The sequence below is a fragment of the Lampris incognitus genome, chromosome 2, assembly GCF_029633865.1.
Source record: "Lampris incognitus isolate fLamInc1 chromosome 2, fLamInc1.hap2, whole genome shotgun sequence".
NCBI lineage: Eukaryota > Metazoa > Chordata > Actinopteri > Lampriformes > Lampridae > Lampris > Lampris incognitus.
Genome location: NC_079212.1, coordinates 4,251,134 through 4,273,747, shown reverse-complemented (window position 1 = coordinate 4,273,747; position 22,614 = coordinate 4,251,134). Strand labels below are relative to the sequence as shown.

Sequence of the window (22,614 nt, the reverse complement as noted above, 5' to 3'; positions counted from 1 at the left end):
TAGACCTTGCTAGATTTCATGATGGGCCCAATTCGCCTTACACTGCATCCTTTGAAATAGGACTATTGCATATACAGTCATGTATATGCATGCTAAATAATCCAGGTAAGAAAATCAAACAAAGTGGAATCAATTCATCCGGACACAACGTTTGTTGACAGATACGTTTCATCACTCATCTAAGTGACCTCTTCAGTCTAAACTGAAGCTTATCCTTAGCAACAGGACCACCCTCAACACTGACCAAGTGTGTCTGCTCCTGAAGCTGTCTTCAGTCCACGTACTTCACAGACAGGGGGCAGTACTATAGGCAGAAGCATGGGTGTGCTATGGGTTCCCTAGTCTCACCTGTAGTGGCCAACTTGTATATGGAGGAAGTGGAAAAGAGGCACTGATGTCCTATCCAGGGACACCACCTAGCCTTTGGTTCAGATTTGTGGACGACACCTGGGTTAAAATTAAATCTCAGGGCGTAGCACATTTCACCACCACATGAACTCTGTGGACACCACATCAAGTTCACCAGGGAGGATGTGGAACATGACAGGTTAGCCTTCTTATGCTGTGAAATTGCAGTTGGTGATGGGGGACATTTGATTGTTGATGTTTACTGTAAACCAACACATACTGATCAGTACTTAAGGTTTGACTCTCATCATCCACTGGAGCACAAACTAGGAGTCATCAGGACGCTGGACCACCGAGCTGACAACGTCCCCACCGACACAGCGGCTGAGGAAGGGGAGAAATCCCACATTAAACAGGCCCTGGTTAAGTGTTGTTATCCTTACTGAGCATTTGTCAAAGCCAGGAAGACGCCCAAACAGTGCACCAGCCGATCGAAGACAGCAGTAGGACAACAGCTGTCTAAGTGTAAACCAGCGGTGATTCCGTATGTGGTGGTAGTGTTGGAACAGCTGGGACGCGTATTTTCCAAATACAGTGTCTCGGTTTCTTTCAAACCCCAAAACACGCTGTGCCAGAAATTGGTCCACCTCAAGGATCGGGTCCCCCAGCACAAACAGAGCAATATAGTGTAGCTGTTAAGTACCAGGAGGATTGCCGTGACTTGTACGTCGGGGAAACTAAACAGATGCTGGCCAAGAGGATGGCGCAACACAGGAGAGCTAACACGTCAGACCAGGACTCCACAGTCTACACCATCTACAGACCAGGACTCCACAGTTTACACCATCTACAGGCCAATGGCCACTCTTTCAAGGATGAGGATGTGCACATCCTTGATAGGGAGGAACACTGGTTTGAACGGGGAGTCAAAGAGGCCATCTACGTGAAGAGGGAACGACCATCCCTGAACTGAGGGGCAGGGCCTTAGAGTACATCTGTCACCATCTTACAATGCTGTGATTGCAAACATTCCCCAATCCTCTGTGAATAGTACACATGGCCATTGTAACTCTAGTTAATGGTCACGCCCGTATTTGCATATGAAACTGTTGGTTTGGGTCGTTATGCCACTGTTGTTTATTAGAGTGGGGATACCTGCAGTTAGTTGAGAGTGAAGAGGTAACTTATGCCCCTTTTCCACTACATGGTACCGGCTCAACTCGACTCGACTCGCTTCTGTGTCGTTTTCCATTATCGTAACAGTGCCCCCTCAGTGTAGGTGGTTGTCATAGCGACGCCTAGTTTTCAATTTCAAAATGTACTGTTAAGATAACTTCGCTTCGGTATTTAAAAACGCCGGGTGATATCCCATGCTCGCACTAATAATGCAGTGATGCAAAATGATGCAGTGACGCGTTTCTCTCCCCAATCAGAGGTCTACATTGATTTTGGTACCCGCTCCAGTTTTTTTGGAACCTTGGCTAAAAAAGTGGTATCAGAAAAGTGGTAACAGTTACCAAAATGCTGGTACTTCCCAGTAATGGAAAACGAAAAAAAAAAAAGGGGGGCTAGTTGAGTCAAGTCGAGCTGGTACCATATAGCGGAAAAGGTGCACTAAATTAGTGATGACACATCTGTCAATAAACATTGTGTCCAGATGAACTGATTCAACCTTCTTTGATCATGTACTACCTCGTGCATTATCCAAAGGAGTTGAATCAAGTGCAAAGAGGCGAAATGTCTTCACAGATATATATACCAAGTCCAGTTGCACTTGATTCAACTCCTTTGGATAACCATGACCTGGATGAATGAGAACATTCACAGACATACCTCGTACATTCACTTTGAAGTGAAGAGTGAGAGATACAGTGGTGTTTTGAAAAAAAAATAAACAACTGTGTGAAAGATATACCATGATGAGATAATGTATCTTTAATTGTGGCCATGCATCCTGTCTGTGTGCCGTAAATCGTTGCATCAGGTTTTGCAGAGGTATCTGGAAATAGTACATAGTAATATCTAATCTCTTATTTGATTATGTTATTCATAGAGAGGCATCAAAATTGAATTGAGACTAATAAATAATCAATGTATAACTCCTTGTAGCAAAGTTTAATGACTTAAATGGTTATAGATATCCCACTTTAGTAAACCTTTCTGGCAACACATTTTTATGTTTGACTGTTAAAGTGATCTGACGTACAATGTGATTTTTAATACCTTAAACTGAGAGAATTAAAAAAGCAAGCGCAATTAAAACTCACCTCGGGGTATGACCATTCAGGGGAGTAGTCAGTGACCATGAAGAGCCTGCCAGTAGCCTGGAGCATCCCGAGAGCTCCCTGGGCCACGGCTGCAGACACTACCTCCGCTACATGCATGTAGGACAGCGAGCCTGCGTCTCCGCTGGTCCCTCCAGTCCCAGCCCCTCCGCTCAGAGACTGAGGGCTGCAGCAAGGCTGGAGACAAAGATCTGAGGGGCTGTAGCCTGAACCCCTGGCACCTCCATCTTCCGGTCCCTGCTGGGTGGCCCCACTGGCGGTGGTCTGACTGTCTGAGCTGTGGGATGTCACCAGCTGATGGGCGTACAGGGCCCCGCCAGCCGACATAGCAGTCCCACTGCCGTCCACTGAGATAAAATCGTTGATGAGGTCAGAGAACTGGTTCCCAAAGGAGATGTCAAAGTGATCCAGGCTGATCTCCATGCCTGCGCTTCCTGCTCCTCCATTACTGGTCCCACCACCCAGGCCCTGGTGGCTTCCTACAGTGTTGTAGAGCCCCTGGACCATGCCAGTGCCCTGTAGAAGAGGCTGCAGCTGCTGTTGTTGCTGGGTGCGGCTGCCACTGTCACTGCTATTGTTTCCATTGTGAATGGCCACTCCATCCCCTGCACCTCCTGCCCCGGCTCCCCCACCATCTGAGGCAGGCTGCAGGAAGTGCTCTGTCCCTCCTCCTTCTGAATTTGCCCCTCCACAGGCCTGCATATGATCGCCAGCTTTGAGGAGGGTGTCTGTCCCGTTTTCAGCGGCTCCAGCCTGAGCTGACCCCACATTACCTGGTTGCTCCAGACCCACCACCTCCTCATGTTCAGTGCCCAGTCCAGGGAAGCCCCCCTGGTACTGTAACATCTGGAGGGAGCCGGCCTGGCCAGGCCCCTCCGTAGGTGAGCCTCCATTACAGTTGGCCCTATGCTGGCTCTGGTGGGCCTGGTGGTGGTGATGGAGGTGGCCATTGCTGCCAGTGGAGTCCGTCTTTACCACCTGCATGCCCATGTAGGCCCCAGAGTCATGGGAGTTGTGCTCCATCATGTGAGTCTTCTGGCTCATGCTGGCCCTCCCCTGCTGAGTTTGGCTGGTCTGAGAGGTATCCTGGAGGAAGAAGCTTGGGGAGCGGTTCTGATGCGACATGTGAGGGCTGGAAATGGCCTGACCGTAGCCCACTGTGGCAGCGCCAGAGGTGTAGTCCTGTTTGGAGTCAATGGCACTGAAATCCATTTGCTCAAGGGTGGTGCTGGGGCTCAGGCCTCCACCAGAGGGAAGCAGAGAGCCCGCAGCAGTAAGGGTAAGGTTGCCCTGGGCGGTACCAGCCCCAGATGACACAGACACCCCTGTGCCACAGTTGACTACGGCCCCCACTTGATAGCCGCTCTCCTTGGCCAGCTGCTGCTCAAAGGATGTATCCTCCGTCTTGATGTTCTTCACCAGGGCTGAATTGAAGCTGTAGCCGTTGTCCGACATGGACGGGGAGGGCTGCAGGCTCCCATTAGTGCTGGCGCCACCACAAGTAGAGGAAGAGGCTGAGGAAGAGTTGCCCTCTGTCTTCAGTGCACTGCCTCCGTAGGTCTGGCCCTGCTTGGGGTTGTTCAGGAAGCAGTCGGGGTCAAAGTTCATGTTGGTCTCTGGAATCTTGATGGCTCCAGAGTCCAGGCTGCTGGACAGCACCAGCTCCTCTGACACCCCGGCGGCAGAAAGCATGGATAAACTGTCTCCTCCGCTAGTGGTCCCGGCCTCCCCGACTCCTCCAGTGGGGAAGGCAAATTTGTGGCTGTCTGCAGTCACGGACAGCACCAGGCCCTGTGAGGTGGCATCTGTACCCATCAGGTGTGTGTTGGGACCCCCGGTGGGGGACATGCTGTAGACAGGGTCCCCGGTGACCTCGGACATGAAAACACTCTGAGACAGGCTGGACATGACGGACGCCACGTGGCCCATCCCCGTCACCACGGGACTGTCGGCCATGTCTGGGTCACTGTTGAGCCCACTGCTGATGGAGACGGGTGAGTTTTGGGTGGTGTCTGGTACCTCCACCTGGTTGGTGGATGACACCTCCGTACTGTTTTGGTGGAGGAGGACTGGCTTGTGGACCTTGCCATTGCGCTTCTCCCTGGGGTTTCCCCCTCCACCTCCTCCCCCAGAGCTTTTGCCCCCACCGTGGGTGCTGTGCTCGGTCTTCCCCTCCGACACATCATTGTTCTGGACTTCGGAGTGGGCGCTGCTGTAGCCGCCTGAGCGCGGGTCCACCTTGGGAGAGATGATGCGGTGCTTGGCGCTGTTGCATTTGTGGTGCACGCTGCTCCCTGCACCTGTATAAAGATAAAGACAGAGAGAGAGAGAGAGAGAGAGAGAGAGAGAGAGAGAGAGAGAGAGAGAGAGAGAGAAATATGCATATGAGAGATGCAGTGAAACGAAGGGAAATCATATGTAAGTGAGCGAGTTAGCTGGGGCTGGCTGGTTTGTTTGTGTATTTATGAGCCTGTGAAACATTATTCTCTCCTCAAGGGTGATAAACCAACCCCTTTTTTGTTCAGTGTGAGTTAAGCGAGGCTTATGAATGGTTTGGTGCTTCAGCTAATCAGAGGTAAAATGGCAATTGGGTGTCAAAAAGAAAAGTTTCGCTTTTCAATTTTTTTTAAATGACCTTCTGCTCTATATTTCTTCATGAATAACAGCCTCCTGAAAATATTCATCCAAGATGGTTTGATTGATTTGCGTGACTCCCAACAACAGCTGGGTTATTTCAGATATGGCTTTGACACTGTTATCAGTACACAACAAGTAAGCCAATAACCCTGACACTCTACATTTGCTATAAATCTCCTGGCTGCCACAGATTTTAATCACCTTGTTCTGTCTACTTCATAACAGACTGTCTCTCTATGACCTTTCTGCTTCTCCCGCTGACTTTCCCCATTCCTCTCCTGAGCCCAAACTCCGTCCCACCGGCTCGCCCCTTACCCAGGGTGCCCGTGCAGAGGCAGTTGTGAGTCCGGGGAGGTGGCTTGGTTTGGTGGCTGTCCAGAATCTGTTGCACCAGCTGCTCCACAGAGAAGCCGGAGCTGCTGTTCCCGTTGCTGCAAGTCCACTTGATGCCATGAACTGCCGGGAGAGAGGAGGAGACAGAGATGTCAGCCAGCCCACCAACAGACCACCACCAGCCACGCCAGCCCCCCGCCCCCACCCACTGTTCTCTAACCTATACGCTCGCTCTGTCTCATGTACCACTCGCTCAGGTGCGTCCACATCATGGATAGCCACAATCAGCCTCGAAAGGGAGAGAAATCCCGAATTCCTGACTGTAGACGGTCTACTATCCTACTTCTAGTGATGGTGGCAGAAGTGGTCGTTCTGACTGCATAGCGTTTAGTATGGACAATTGAGCTGTTAACACTAGGTGTGTGGGTGGCATACCTACTGAAGTAATAGCAGCGGTAGAGGGGCCGGGGGTTGTAGCTGTGGTAGTAACAGTAGTAGTGGTAGTAGTGTTAGCGATAATTATTTGTAAACTTTTTAATGTATTTCTCTTTACTAAAGTGGCACAAGAAGAAAGTAGGAGTAGTAACAATAGGAGTGCTACTGGTAGCCAATTAAAAAAAAAATCTTTTCCCCCCTTTTTCTCCCCAATTGTACTTGGCCAATTACCCCACTTTTACAAGCCATCCCGGTTGCTGCTCCGCCCCTTCTGCTGATCCGGGGAGGGCTGCAGACTACCACATGCCTCCTCCCATACATGTGGAGTCACCAGCTGCTTCTTTTCACCTGACAGTGAGGAGTTTCGCCAGGGGGACGTAGCGCGTAGGAAGATCAGCTTATTCCTCCCAGTTCCCCCTCCCCCCCGAACAGGCGACCTGACCGACCAGAGGAGGCGCTAGTGCAGTGACCAGGACACATACCCACACCCGGCTTCCCATCCAGACATAGCCAACTGTCTGTAGGGAAGCCCGACCAAGCCGGAGGTAATACAGGAATTCGAACCGGAGATCCCCGTGTTGGTAGGCAACGGAATAGACCGCCACGCCACTCGGACGCCCTCTGTTAGCCACTGTAATAGTGGCAATACTGTCATAGTTGTCATAATGGGAGCAGTAGTAATAATAACAGTTGCAACTGCAGTAGTGATAGCAGTAATAACAGTAACGGTAGCAGTTCTTGTAAATGTTGTTGTGGTAGTTGCAAAATTAGACATAATGGCAGTAGAAATAGAAGTAGAATAAGTAACACTAACAGCTGTGGTAGTAGTACTAGTAGCAGTAGTAGTAGCACTAGTAATAGCTGTTGTAATGTGAAGTAGTAGAATTTTATACCTATTAATCAATACACTTTTTTTTGGTAGGCAATGGAATAGACTGCTACACTACCCGGACGTCTGGCAGTGGAGTTTTTAACTAGATTGTTTAACACAATCACATAAAGTGAGAGGATGCCTGAGGAGTGGAGAAGAAGCATACTGGTACCGATTTTCAAGAACAAGGGCGGTGTGCAGAACTGTAGCAGCTACTGAGGTATAAAGTTGATCAGCCACAGCATGAAGATATGGGAAAGAGTAATAGAAGCTAGGTTAAGAGGAGAGGTGATGATCAGCAAGCAGCAGTATGGTTTCATGCCAGGAAAGAGCACCACAGATGTGATGTTTGCTTTGAGAATGTTGATGGAGAAGTATAGAGGAGGCCAGAAAGAGTTGCATTGTGTCTTTGTGGATTTAGAGAAAGCATACGACAGGGTGCCGAGAGAGGAGGTGTGGTATTGTATGAGGAAGTCGGGAGTTGCAGAGAAGTACTATGTAGGAGTGGTGCAGGATATGTATGAGGGAAGTGTGACAATGGTGAGGTGTGCGGTTGGAATGACAGATGGGCTCAAGGTGGAGGTGGGATTACATCAAGGATCGGCTCTGAGCCCTTTCTTGTTTGCAGTGGTGACAGGTGGTGACAGGTTGACGGACAAGATCAGGCAGGAGTCTCCATGGACGATGTGTTCATGGATGACATTGTGATCTGTAGTGAGAGTAGGGTGCAGGTGGAGGAGAGCCTGGAGAGGTGGAGGTATGCACTGGAGAGAAGAGGAATGAAAGTCAGTAGGAGCAAGACGGAATACATATGCGTGAATGAGAGGGAGGACAGCGGAATGGTGAGGATGCAAGGAGGAGAGGTGACGAAGGTGGATGAGTTTAAATACTTGGGGTCAACTGTTCAAAGTAACAGGGAGTGCAGAAGAGAGGTGAAGAAGAGAGTGCAGGCAGGGTGGAGTGGGTGGAGAAGAGTGTCAGGAGTGATGTGTGACAGAAGGGTACCAGCAAGAGTTAAAGGGAAGGTTTACAAGATGGTAGTGAGACCAGCTATGTTATATGGTTTGGAGACAGTGGCACTGATGAATAGACAGGAGGTGGAGCTGGAGGTGACAGAGGACAGGATTAGGAAGGAGTATATTAGAGGGACAGCTCAGGTTGGACAGTTTGGAGACAAAGCAAGAGAGACGAGATTGAGATGGTTTGGACATGTGTGGAGGAGAGATGCTGGGTATACTGGGAGAAGGATGCTGAATATGGAGCTGCCAGGGAAGAGGAGAAGAGGAAGGCCAAAGAGGAGGTTTATGGGTGTGGTGAGGGAGGACATGCAGGTGGCTGGTGTGACAGAGGAAGATGCAGAGGACAGGAAGAGATGGAAACGGATGATCCGCTGTGGCGCCCCCTAACGGGAGCAACCGAAAGTAGTAGTAGTAGTAGTAGTAGTAGTAGGTTACCTATTAATTAACGCTTATTATAGTCTTATTAACACATGATAATGTTAATAAGCATTTTATAAGATTCATAAGTGCATTATTACCTGTTAATTAACACTTATTACATGCACTTCATGTAAAGCATTTCCAGATGTATTATTCCATCCATCCATTATCTGAACCACTTATCCTGCTCTCAGGGTGGCGAGGATGCTGGAGCCTATCCCAGCAGTCACTGGGCGGCAGGCGGGGAGACACCCTGGGCAGGCCGCTAGGCCATCACAGGGCCCCCCCCCCACCCCCACACCACACACACGATTCACCTGACCTACATGTGTTTGGACTGTGGGAGGAAACCCACGCAGACACGGGGAGAACATGTAAACTCCACACAGAGGGCGACCCCCAAGGTTGGACTACCCCGGGGCCTGAACCCAGGACTTTCTTGCTGTGAGACGACCGTGCTAACCACTGGGCCACCATGCATATTAATGATGAATTAATGCTAATTAATTAACGCTAATTGCAAACAGTAATACTGTTAACCTCAGTCACATGAAAGTCCTCCCTCCTTTCATTCTTCTCCCTTCCGCCACTCCCTCTATACTTTCCCCACTCCGAGGCAAGGCCTTTGCACACCAAGTCTGAATTTTTCATCTGACAGTTTTGCACGTCTAAATATGAATATGACCTCAGGTTTTAACCATACAGTTTTTTCAATGAGTTTTGAGTGTTGTTGGGGAAAAAAAGAAAGAAAAAAATATAAATCAAACTTGGTTTCCAAAGGCCTTTAGAGCAGCGGTTTGTCCCCAGTCTCCTCTCTCCCTTTCAGTTTTACACCATGAGATGTGAACTACACTAGACCTCTTAGAAGGAGCCAGCAGCCTGAGTCAACCTGGTGTGTGTGTGTGTGTGTGTGTGTGTGTGTCTCCCTCCCTCTTTCTCCTGTGTAAGTGTATCTCCTGAGGCATTGTGGTTTCCCAGCTGTGAGGGTTGATGAAGGTGAGGCCCCCCCCCGGCCTCTGTTGTGACAGGAGGGAAGAACATCACCTCGCTGCTTTCTGGACCGTCCACCGCTCGCCGCCTCGCTCACACATTAACGTCTACTACTAATACCTTTCATCGCCCTGCTTGCCAGCCAGACAGCCACATATGATGGAGCTGATAGTGGCGCTACTGACTCAATGGTACCAAGCAGAAAACCACTGCCTACTGCAGTTTCCAGCCACTCAACTGGGGGAAAAATTGTAATATTTCAGAAGTGGAGCACATTTAGACTGTAAAACAATATCAAGAAAGGTTTAACAACACCAGCTCCCTGTACTTCACCAGTTCCTTTGGTCAAACATTCACGAGAGAGAGAGAGAGAGAGAGAGAGAGAGAGAGAGAGAGAGAGAGAGAGAGAGAGAGAGAGAGAGAGAGAGAGAGAGAGAGAGAGAGAGAGAGATACTGTAGATGGCAGGTGAGAGTATGCATGAAAGATAAAGCAAGAATTTGCTCAGTGCAGTTCTGTGTGCTTAAGTGAAACCATGGGAGGGAGGGAGGGAGGAGAGAGAAAGAGAGAGAGAGAAAGAGAGAGAGAGAGAGAGAGAGAGAGAGAGAGAGAGAGAGAGAGAGAGAGAGAGAGAGAGAGAGAGAGAGAGAGAGAGAGAGAGAGAGAGAGAGAGAGAGCTTTGGAAATTAAAAGACAGAGCCAGTTAAGAACACCAAGAAAAGAAAAAAAACAGGCTGTGAAAGATAATTGGATGAATCTGATTCGATGCTCGCTCCAAAGCATTTAAGATTTCCTGATGCATTACATGCGGTCACCAGCAGGTGTCAGCAGAGCAGTTTTTATCAAGCTAACACCGTGGCCTCGAAACACTTAGTATTTCTTCAACGAGGACATACTGATGAAGACAACAGACACACAATACGTGTTTCATTTGGATCTTTGTCACTCATGATGAAGTCTAACTTTTGTACTATCATTGCTTTATCTCACTTCTGGCATCATTTCTGAAGAAAGTGAATTTTTTGGTGGTCAAATTTAACAAAAACTCTTTCCATCATTGTGAGGAGAGACAGCCAGGGCAGACAAATGACTGGGGGTCACTTACACAACAATCTGGGTTACCATACAGCCCCTGACAGTTTGTAATGTATGCAACAGTACAAACAGTTCAGATAAGATGATGCCGGCATTACTAACAAAGGGATGGTTGGGCCAATGGGCATGTCAGCCGTCCCTACCACGGATCCTCTTCCGTGACAAAGCTAGCGGGGTGTCTGCATAGCGGGGGAGCGCATCCCTTCTGCCGCTCTGACTCAGAGCGAGGATGATGGAGCGAGAGTGACAGCATAACGCAATAGCTTACATCCACCATGTATCCCCATCCCTCTGTGTCCAAACAATCCTGTCTCTCCTCCGGCCCCAATCTCTCATGCCAGATTTCCCACAGCCCTCTTCAGGGCCTAATGTGGCCGGGCGTCACCCCCCAGAGGCTGCGGGTTGTTGACATACAGTTACCACCGTGTCTGCCTGTCTCCTCTGCTCACTGGTGGTTATGTACCAAAGCAGACATGACAGGGGCAGAGCCGCTGGGTCCGATCCCGACAGCGCCAGCACCGGCAGGGGTGGCGCCCATCGACCCGGTCACATCATCACCGTCATGACTGCATCTTGTCTTGAGTGGCATCATGCGGGCCTACAATGACGAAGGCGGACTCTCTGTAGGGTTCGGACACATATAGCATCCTCTTTTCCCTGCACCACTGAATGCTATATGGGACATTATGGTACAGTACAGTACAATGGGGCCAGCCCTCTCAAGTGCTGCCCTGTTTCTTTTCTTCCCTGGTGCTGTCTGTCTGTCTCGCCTGGAGACCAGCCTTCTGTCCGTCTGATTATTTGTCAGATCTGTCAGCCGGCTCGGGGCATGGCTGGGGATACTCTGCTGCGTGTTTATGGCATTAAGAGCAAAAGAGTGAATCAAGCGGCCAGATCATAGCGTGACTGAGCAGCCAAGCCACTCTTAAACCTCCCTTCTCCTCTCTGTCTTCCATCAACCCCAGGGCATTAAAGAAGGACCAGGTCAGACAGTGCCATGTGTCACGGGGTTTAAATTTGGATTGGCGTGTGTATTTGTGTGTGTGAGTTGGAGTACGATGGGTCAAAGTGCGCACATGAGTGTGCTTGTTTTTGTCAAAGGCAGACAGCTAAGATAAGATGAACTGATCCATGAAATCCACATTCTTCCTTTGGTTTTTTTCTTTTTGGTATCATTAGAGGCGTCAAACGGTTTGCACAGTAAAATACTGTAGAGAAACTAAGAGGGCAAGCGCAAGAGAGATGAGGGCAATTATGTTCAATAAAGCTGACACACTGCTGAGGAAGAAGAGAGCTATTTGACATTAAACTGTGAATTCATGCAAGCAAATTTAAAAAAAAAATACTGTTAATATGCGCGTCAAGCGTGGCACTGTTTTCCTGCATATTGTCCTGGAAAACACGTTTTGTGAGGCTTTGCGCAGGTGTGTCGAGATGCCGGCTCATCTAGCTGCTCTCTGGGCAATCTATCTGAGGGCTTGGGGAAAGCTTTGTGTATGCATGAAAACAGACTAACACTGCACACATCGTAAAGCCCTCCCACACAATGCAAACACACATGCGCTGATGAATGGAAGTTGCCTGTGTAAGATATGGGTCACTCTGGGGAGGATATACCGTAACTAAATGCCTGATGTATAATTTAATGTTGAATAATGCATGGATAATACAGTATACGCTTAATCTCTCACACCCGGTGTCAAGGGAAAGACTTTTCCATCAACACGCCACTAGATGGCAATGTTGCTCCATCATTACGGCTGTGTTGACATTCTGACTGCTGTGGGGGAGAGAAGAATGGATGAGAGGAGGGGGAGAGAGAGAGAGAGATGAGGGCTTTATTGCTCTTTATGTTGCCCCCTTATGTAGACCAGCAGCTAGAAGGCATCTCGCTCTCAACCTCTTTGTCCCAACAACTCCCAAAGTTAATGACTTCACGCATTATTGCAAATGGTGTTGGGTTTTACACTGACACTGATGTAATGAACACAATGGTGTGCTGTTGCACCGTGACTGTCCCGAGGTATAACTTTATGTTAAAGTATGTCCTAAAGCTGATAGCCAACCGTGCAGTGAAGTGATAACAATCCAGCCGGTGTGATGATGGCTGAGGCCCAGCTGTCTCATCAGTATGCAGAGTGTGTGTGTGGATGTGTGTGTGCGCGCGCGTGTGTGTGTGTGTGTGTGTGTGTGTGTGCTCTTAAAGGTGCTGATACGCCCGTCTTTACCTGGCCACATCAACGATAATCGGCTGCTGCGACATCAGTCACAGCTTGGCTTCTGCCAGACGCAACGCAGCCAAAGTCTAGCCATTAAAGACACCTGAATAACTTGCTCAAAGATTTCCAGAGTCCTGCCAGGTCCCCCCGTATGGCTGTAATTGCCATCCGACAAAACCTGACATTTTCCAAAACATCGCCTCAATCTATGGGCAGGTCCAGGGACTCGTAAAAAACACGCAGCATGTCTCTCCCACCGTTAGTGAAGCTGATAATACCAGGGCTCTATCTACCGAACTGGGGCGGGGTAGGGAAGGGGTGGGGGCGGGCGGGCGGGGAGAGAGAGAGACAGAGAGAGAGGGGAGGTGTGAAGGATTTCTGGTGAGTCAGACTATTCCTCCCACGCACTAGCATGAATCAATAACCAGCTAGCTCCCTCGCTCGGCCTCGCCTCTCTTCCCGGGCTGGAGAGGAGCGGCACTCTCAAGACTGGCCAGCACGGTGCCAGCGGTCTAGGGGAAGAGATGACCTGTGACCCCCAAACCAGCGGATGGCTCCGGGAAGAGGAGGAACTCACCCGCCGATGTGGGGACACGCGGCGACCGAGGATGCTCTCTGGCCGAAGCGCTGAGTGCACTAAGAGTACCCGCTATCTGCTAATAGGCCCGAGCATTAAATCTTCTGAAGGCCCTGCCAGCCGCTACCACCGGTCTCCCAACGCATGTGGACATGCAGGAGCTATTAAGGCCTTTTAGAGGGGAGACAGCGACCGCTTATACGAGCAGGCAACGAGTCTGGCCTGTGTTTAAATGGATAAAGCAATAAATAAATACATGTATAAATAAGTGCAGGCGTGTGATTTTAAGTCATCTGGTACTCACACATGGGCTTCAGCTGACCAATCAGCTCCTCCTTCGTCCACTTGGCCCACTCCTTCTTGTCTGTGTTGATGGAGCACAGGATTGGACCGCATGGCTTCCCGCAGTCCTCGATGGCCGGGACGTTCAAGTAGTGGACGAGCACGATGTCAGGGTTCTGCGGCGGGAGGGAAACAGCGGGTCAGGGGAGGTTGGCGTCAGCAAAGAGGAGGAACATGACCCAAAACAAACCCCCCCCCCAAAACACTCCGGGCTACAGGCGCGCGGGAAGAGGTCGCTACAGTATGACGTCATTGTTCCGCGTTTAAGGCGCCCCCGGTCGCTACAGTATGACGTCATTGTTCCGTGTTTACCGGCGCCCCGGTCGCTACAGTATGACGTCATTGTTCTGCGTTTACCGGCGCACCTGGTCGCTACAGTATGACGTCATTGTTCCGTGTTTAAGGCGCCCCCGGTCGCTACAGTATGACGTCATTGTTCCGTGTTTAGCCCCGGTCGCTACAGTATGACGTCATTGTTTGTTTCGTGTTTACCGGCGCCCCCGGTCGCTACAGTATGACGTCATTGTTCCGCGTTTACCGGCGCACCCGGTCGCTGCAGTATGACGTCATTGTTCCGCGTTTAAGGCGCCCCGGTCGCTACAGTATGACGTCATTGTTCAGTGTTTACCGGCGCCCCCGTCGCTACAGTATGACGTCATTGTTCTGTGTTTACCGGCACGGTAGAAGCTAGCTCCCATCGACGCAGAGAACGGAAATGGAGTAGAGAACGGTCAACTGAGCATGCGCGAAATGCCTCTGCCGCGCCTCCACACGCCCCGCGTAGCATCCAGGCGCTGGGATTCTAGGAAGACCCACCTCTAGTCTGCGTCTGATTAGCTAACTTTAACCCTAACCCCGCCCTAACCCTAACCTACCCAAACAACGGAGGCAACGAGTACTTGCGCATGCTCAGTTGACCGTTCTCTGCATCGATGGGAACTAGCCTCTACCTTTAAGGAGCCCCCGGTCGCTGCAGTATGACGTTATTGTTCTGCGCGTAAGGCGCGTATTGCAGATTTGGACTGGCGTGTTTACCCGCTTTATTATTAAAAATGTACATTCCGCACAGCGCTGCTAAGATAAAGGCAGGACGTGAAGGTGGCTGGTATGACAGAGGAAGATGCAGAAGACAGGAAGAGAGGGAAACGGATGATCCACCGTGGCGCCCCCTAACGGGAGCAGCCGAAAGTGATAGCAGTAGTGGTACGTTAGGAAAGGCATACTGTTGAGTCTAAGAGGTTTACACAGTCACCTGCCACAACTGGGGGAGCTTCACCCACCACTAGGGGGAGCTCCAGCCCGCCCGCCTTCCCGCGCTAATGCTAGGCTAGAGACGGAGATTTTTGTTGACAGTGGCGAAGCGCAGTAGTGATACGCAGAAGCTGTGGCTCAGCAGCCCCTTTTTGCACTACATGGTACCGGCTCGGCTCGACTCGCTTCTGTGTCGCTTCCCGTGACCGTACAGTACCCCCTCGGCGTTGCTGGATTTTCGGCCCTCCGTTATTTTCAATTTCAAAATGTACTTTTAAGATAACTCCGCTGCGACCGCTTCCATATTTAAAAATGCCGGGTGATATGTCATGCGCGCATTGATGACGCAGAGACGCAAAAGGATGCAGTGACGCATTTCTCTGACCAATCAGAGGTCTGCACTGATTCTGGTACCCGCTCCAGTTTTTTTTTAACCTCGACAAAGGTGGTACCAAAGAAGTGCTAACAGTTCCCAAAACGCCGGAACTTTCCAGTAATGGAAGACGAAAAAAGGGCGAGTCGAGTCGAGTGGAGTGGAGTGGAGCGGAGCCGGTAGCGCGTAGAGCAGTGTTTCTCAACCGGGGGTCCGCGGACCCCTAGTGGTCCGTGGTGTAATTGCAAGGGGTCCGTGAAAATAAAATATCTTTAAAAAAAAGATCCTATGACATTTATAGAAATAGGATTATTTTACTCAAATGTGACCGAGACCTTTATCTACCTAAACTATAAAGGGTAACAGGACTTTTTTCTCTAATTACATCTGTTTCACAAGTGTAATTTATTGTATTTTAATAAGAGATCTCGCTCCCGTTTGCATTGTTAAAAGTTACTGCATAAAAATTCTGTTGTTACATTTATCTTAAAGCTACTGAATACATATTCTGTTTTGTTACATATATCTGAAAGCTACTGAATACATATTCTGTTTTGTTACATATATCTGAAAGTTACTGAATACATATTCTGTTTCGTTACATATATCTGAAAGTTACTGAATACATATTCTGTTTCGTTACATATATCTGAAAGTTACTGCATAAGAATTCTGTTGTTACATATATCTGAAAGTTACTGAATACATATTCTGTGTTGTTACATATATCTGAAAGTTACTGAACACATATTCTGTTTTGTTACATTTATCTGAAAGTTACTGAATACATATTCTGTTTTGTTACATATATCTGAAAGTTACTGAATACATATTCTGTTTTGTTACATATATCTGAAAGCTACTGAATACATATTCTGTTTTGTTACATATATCTGAAAGTTACTGAATACATATTCTGTTTTGTTACATATATCTGAAAGTTACTGAATACATATTCTGTGTTGTTACATATATCTGAAAGTTACTGAATACATATTCTGTTTTGTTACATATATCTGAAAGTTACTGCATAAGAATTCTGTTGTGTTAACTATATCTAAGTTACAACTGAAAGCTCTTAGTTTTGCCCCAAAGAGTGAATAAATGCTATAATGCAATTTAAAATGCAGTTTCTACTGTTTCCATCAAATTGCAACCCCCCTCCCCCAAGATCAGGTGGAGGGGTCCTCAGGGTAGATCAAAAATACGCAGGGGGTCCAGCACCCCAAAAAGGTGGAGAACCACTGGCGTAGAGGACAAGCGGCAGAGAGCGCAGCGCCGCGGCTGGTCAGAGAGAAGCGTGGCACGACGCTGCGAGAGTGGGAGCAGCGCGCGAGAGCTCTCGCGCAAATGAACAAAAATAAAAACGAGAATGAAAAAGGAGGCACAACACGAGGGACTAGAATTCATATGAACAAGGAAGTTGGGCAGCGTTTCTGGCGACGTGACGCCGAATCTTGGCGTCTGTCAACGTGTGTGCACTTGCGTGTCAGCGTGCAGCATTTGTTCTCGTTTCCGGGTGCGCGCGCGCGCTCGCGAAACACACTTACGGCATTCTGTCAACTGCTCCCACGTGGTGAGTTGATGCCCTCAATTAACTCAGCCTGGATTCACCAAGTCAGAAAACGCCACAGTTTGCCGCCTGCAAATTGTTACGAGTTACCTTGGCAAACTCCCTAAATTGACAGCTGATGAATAATAGGTGGTGTTTAAAAGAAAGTTGCGCCGGTGTGAATAACATCAATTCACTTGTGTAATCATGAATAGCTTTGATTAGAGAGCACAGCAGCAATGTTCCCACTCTGCTCCTTATCGCTTCCCATTCATTATAAACACGTGACAGCCGCTTACTCACGCACACACACACGCACACACACTTAATACATACATTTCCATACAGTAGCCACCCGTAAACACATGCTTGTGCAACCACTCCCAAGAGACGGCATCGATTTTAAACACACACACACACTAACGGGTACATGTGGAGGCAAAATTGTGATCAGATGGATGGTCGAACACGCACGCACGCGCATGCGCACACCTTGTGCAAGCATACGTGTGATTATACTTGCACCCACATGAACACGCCTGGGTGGGAGTGCCCAAACACACACACACACACACACACACACCTAGAGACCAGAATCGACAAACGAACAAACCTCGATAGAGGAAAATGCTGCAGCAACATGTGCGTTGACTGCAGCTTGAAGCTTCATCAGTACTAAGTGGCAAATAAATCAAGGTGCTGCTGGGGCTGTGCTCCTTCTCAGCGTGTTCCACTAAACTGGGGACCCCCCCCCCCACACACACACACACCTACCCCCTCATACGTATCCGTCATCATCATCACACAGGATCGGGGTGGGGGGACACACTGCTGGTCTACCTGGATATGGACAAGCGGTCAAATGCCCAACGTCCACCATGCAGGGACAGCCACCTCCGATCCATCTGGATGGGCTGCTTACTCTGACACACACGGCAAGAGAGCTGGACAGTTACTTGGTCTTATGTAAACTGACTTTAGGAGAACAGATGCCCTAATCCCCCCAGTACCCCACCCCCAACAACCCCCCCTCCCCCATGCCAGTACTGGAGCAGGAAGTGGACATTGAGGTGTGTTATCTCACAGTTGGCCCCTGTTCTCTGTCATTGGACTGGATGCGCCCCCCCCCCTTGTTTTTTTGGATGGCGACAGGGCAGGCAAGTGTGTGATGCCACCCCCCCCCCCAACACACACACACACACACACACACACACACACACACAGATGGCATCACCAGCTGTGGCAGTAGCTGAGAGATGCCCTCCATTCTTTACTGGACTGAAATGACAGGCGAAGATGGGGGGAGGGGGGGGGCTTCAGAACAGCTTCATTCACCAGTGAATGTAAACATGTAAATGGATGTGCAGATATATAGTTGCAGGAGTAACACACACGCACACACACACACACAAAACCACACAGTGTTAAAAGGTTAACTTTTTTTGGGGGCGGGGGGTTCTCCCGTTTTTCTCCCCAATCGTATCCGGCCATCTACCCCACTCGTCCAAGCTGTCCCGGTCGCTGCTCCACCCCCCTCTGCTGATCCGGGGAGGGCTGCAGCTCCCAGGTAGCAGGCACATTTGGGCCTAATCCGGGGCACTTTTGGTACTTATGGCTCAGTTACTGGCAAGTGTTGTGTGGGCCAGACGTGGCCCAAATGTAATGAACTGGGCTCGACGTGGGTTACAACACGTACTATGTGGGCCAGATGTGGCCCAAATGTAATGAACTGGGCTCGACTTGGGTTACAGCACGTACTATGTGGGCCAGACGTGGCCCAAATGTAATGAACTGGGCTCGACGTGGGTTACAGCACGTACTATGTGGGCCGGATGTGGCCCAAATGTAATGAGCTGGGCTCGACGTGGGTTACAGCACGTACTATGTGGGCCGGATGTGGCCCAAATGTAATGAACTGGGCTCGACGTGGGTTACAGCACGTACTATGTGGGCCGGATGTGGCCCAAATGTAATGAACTGGGCTCGACGTGGGTTACAGCACGTACTATGTGGGCCAGATGTGGCCCAAATGTAATGAACTGGGCTCGACGTGGGTTACAGCACGTACTATGTGGGCCGGATGTGGCCCAAATGTAATGAGCTGGGCTCGACGTGGGTTACAGCACGTACTATGTGGGCCAGATGTGGCCCAAATGTAACGAACTGGGCTCGACTTGGGTTACAGCACGTACTATGTGGGCCAGATGTGGCCCAAATGTAATGAGCTGGGCTCGACTTGGGTTACAGCACGTACTATGTGGGCCAGACGTGGCCCAAATGTAATGAACTGGGCTCGACGTGGGTTACAACACGTACTATGTGGGCCAGATGTGGCCCAAATGTAATGAACTGGGCTCGACTTGGGTTACAGCACGTACTATGTGGGCCAGACGTGGCCCAAATGTAATGAACTGGGCTCGACGTGGGTTACAGCACATACTATGTGGGCCGGATGTGGCCCAAATGTAATGAACTGGGCTCGACTTGGGTTACAACACGTACTATGTGGGCCAGATGTGGCCCAAATGTAATGAGCTGGGCTCGATGTGGGTTACAGCACGTACTATGTGGGCCAGATGTGGCCCAAATGTAATGAACTGGGCTCGACTTGGGTTACAACACGTACTATGTGGACCGGATGTGGCCCACATGTAATGAACTGGGCTCGACGTGGGTTACAGCACGTACTATGTGGGCCAGATGTGGCCCAAATGTAATGAACTGGGCTCGACTTGGGTTACAGCACGTACTATGTGGGCCAGATGTGGCCCAAATGTAATGAACTGGGCTCGACGTGGGTTACAGCACATACTATGTGGGCCAGATGTGGCCCAAATGTAATGAGCTGGGCTCGACTTGGGTTACAGCACGTACTATGTGGGCCAGATGTGGCCCAAATGTAATGAGCTGGGCTCGACGTGGGTTACAGCACATACTATGTGGGCCGGATGTGGCCCAAGTGCGGCTGAGTTGAGGCAGCTACACTCACCCTGAGTCAACGCCGTCATTCAAGGCCAAATGTGGGCCATAAGATAGCTGCAGATGTGGGCCGTATTTGGGCCAAAGATTCCTTGCTGTCTGGGAGACCACCATATGCCTCCTCCAGTACATGTGGAGTCACCAGCCGCTTCGTTTCACCTGACAGCGAGGAGTTTCACCAGGACACATACCCACATCCGGCTTCCCACCTGCAGACACGACCAATTGTGTCTGTAGGGATGCCCGACCGAGCCCGAGGTAACACGGAGGATTCAAACTGCTGATCCCCGTGTTGCTAGGCGACGGAATAGGCCTCCACGCCCCCCGGACGGCCCTGTTAAAAGGTTAACTTAAAATGAACTTCATATACTGTGACACAGGTAAACACACTCACACAGATACATGGGGGCTGCTGCATACGTTCCCCTCCTTTAAACACTGAGACACCCAGCTGTTGCCCCCCCCCCCACACGCCCAACACACAAAACCACACATGCAAGCGTGCACTCATAAACACACAAAGGGCAGCCTCCCAGCTCATCCACTATCCAAAGCGCTTATCCTGCTCTCAGGGTCGCGGGGATGCTGGAGCCTATCCCAGCAGTCATTGGGTGGCAGGTGGGGGGACACTCTGGACAAGCCGCCAAAGGATGACTCGGGACAACCCCCAAGGTTGGACAACCCCGGGGCTCAAACCCAGGACTTTCTTGCCGTGAGGCGACTGCGCTAACCACTGTGCCACCGTGTCGCCCATAGCTCATCCAAACACCAGTAGTCGGTGAAGCCGCGCTTCACCGTCATGAATCTCCCATCAGCTGTCAATCTGAGAGAGGGCCGAGGGAGGGAGTGCGACGTCTCTCTACCTGCTGTATTTGTCTCCCTGCCTCCCTGCCTGCCTCCCTGTCTGCCTCTCTACCTCTCTCCTTTGTAACACATTTAGCAGTTTCTCCCACGCGGGTCTGCCTGCCTGCCTCCACTCCAGAGCGAAACAACACAATGAAAATGTAAAGCGTCACATAAATCTATCAGGATGGTAATTTAATTTAATTTCCTGCTGGCTGTTTTCTTTTTCCACCGTGCAATATCAGGGCCCGGTTCTCCGGGAGCAGAGGGGTGGAAATAAATAAATAACGAAAAAGGGCTGAGGGGAGAACTTTTTAGCCTGGATACTACTTTCTGGAGAAAATGAGATCTCATTAACGTATTGATTAATTGTGTAATGTAGTCTTTGGGTTGTTTTTTTTGTGTGCCCCCACTTGTTTCCCTTGTGGGCTTCACGGCTGCTTTCCAGCCTCGCTTCTGCAGCGGTGCGGGATGCTGGGATACGGCTGCAGGAGCCTGTGCGTGTTTGTGTGGGAGCAAGTGCATATGTGTGTGTGTGTGTGTGTGTGTGTGTGTGTGTGTGTGTGTGTGTGTGTGTGTGTGTGTGTTCACGTGCACATTTATACTTGTGTAACTCTGAATACGATGTGAATATCGACTGACTAGTGTATCGTGAAAGTAAATTGGTGTGTTCTTGCGTATTGGATGCTGCATCAACATGCATGTTGGATGGTGCATCAACATGCATGTTGGATGCTGCATCAACATGCGTGTTGGATGCTGCATCAACATGTGTGTTGGATGCTGCATCAACATGCATGTTGGGTGCTGCATGCATCAACATGTGTGTTGGATGATGCATCAACATGTGTGTTGGCTGCATGCATGTATCAACATGCATGTTGGATGCTGCATCAACGTGAATGCTGGATGCATCATCAACATGTGTGTTGGATGCAGCATCACCATGCGTGTTGGATGCTGCATCAACATGCATGCTGGATGCTGCATGCATCAAAATGCATGTTGGATGCTGCATCAACATGTGTGTGGGCTCTTGCATGCACCAACATGCATGTTGAATGCTGCATCAACATGCGTGTTGGATACAACATCAACATGCGTTTTGGCTACAGCATCAACATGCATGGTGGATGCTGCATCAACATGCGTGTTGGATGCTGCATCAACATGCGTGTTGGATACAACATCAACATGCGTGATGGCTACAGCATCAACATGCGTGTTGGATGCTGCATCAACATGCGTGTTGGATACAACATCAACATGCGTGATGGCTACAGCATCAACATGCGTGTTGGATGCTGCATCAACATGCGTGTTGGATGCTGCATCAACATGCGTGTTGGATGCTGCATCAACATGCGTGTTGGATACAACATCAACATTCGTGTTGGATGCTGCATCAACATGCGTGTTGGATGCTGCATCAACATGCGTGTTGGGGCCTCTGGGTGAACTGACTCTATACTAGTCAAATAACGTAGCATGTCGTCAGCCAAGGTTTTGATGCTGCCGCGTTGTGTTAATGTTCACTGCGCCTCCCTACAACAGATGGATAGACGTTGAGCTAATTACTAGAGGAGTCTTGGGGAGTCAGCCACAGGGGTAGTGGGCCTGCTGAGTGTGTGGCGGAGCGCCTTCTTGCCTCCTCCATTTGCCAGATGCGCACACATGAACATAAACCACACGCACATGCCCGCCCACGAGCCCACCCACACAACACATGCACGAAAGTGTGCGTTCACCCAAACAAAAACTCACACTTGCACACAAAGGAGCATGAAACAGACACGCAGTGAGGCAAACACACACACACATACACACAAACACACACACAAACCATGTGCACATGTCTGTGGCGAAAGAAATCGCCATTGCTACCAAGCGGATAAAGGTGATGTTGTAGCCTGGCAACAGGTTTCTCTGGCACCCACGCACACAGAAGCAGCCAGTACTCTGAGTGACTGGCTACCTAGCCCTGAAGTCCTCCACCATGTTAGACAGAGAGGGGGACAGAGGGAGAGAGAGAGGGACAGAGAGGGAC

At 49.8% G+C, this 22,614-nt stretch overlaps 1 protein-coding gene across 1 annotated transcript in view; it reads right to left on the bottom strand.

Annotated features, from left to right (window-relative positions):
- camta1a (calmodulin binding transcription activator 1a) overlaps positions 1 to 22,614 on the bottom strand; it is a 485,501-nt gene that overhangs the window by 48,413 nt on the left and 414,474 nt on the right. The window contains exons 6-10 of the mRNA XM_056275500.1: positions 13,532 to 13,685; positions 5,586 to 5,726; positions 4,781 to 4,933; positions 3,231 to 4,747; positions 2,616 to 3,161 (exon numbers count right to left, since the gene is read on the bottom strand). Of these exons, the coding sequence (XP_056131475.1) occupies positions 2,616 to 3,161; positions 3,231 to 4,747; positions 4,781 to 4,933; positions 5,586 to 5,726; positions 13,532 to 13,685 (2,511 nt within the window). The remainder of the gene's footprint in view (positions 1 to 2,615; positions 3,162 to 3,230; positions 4,748 to 4,780; positions 4,934 to 5,585; positions 5,727 to 13,531; positions 13,686 to 22,614) is intronic.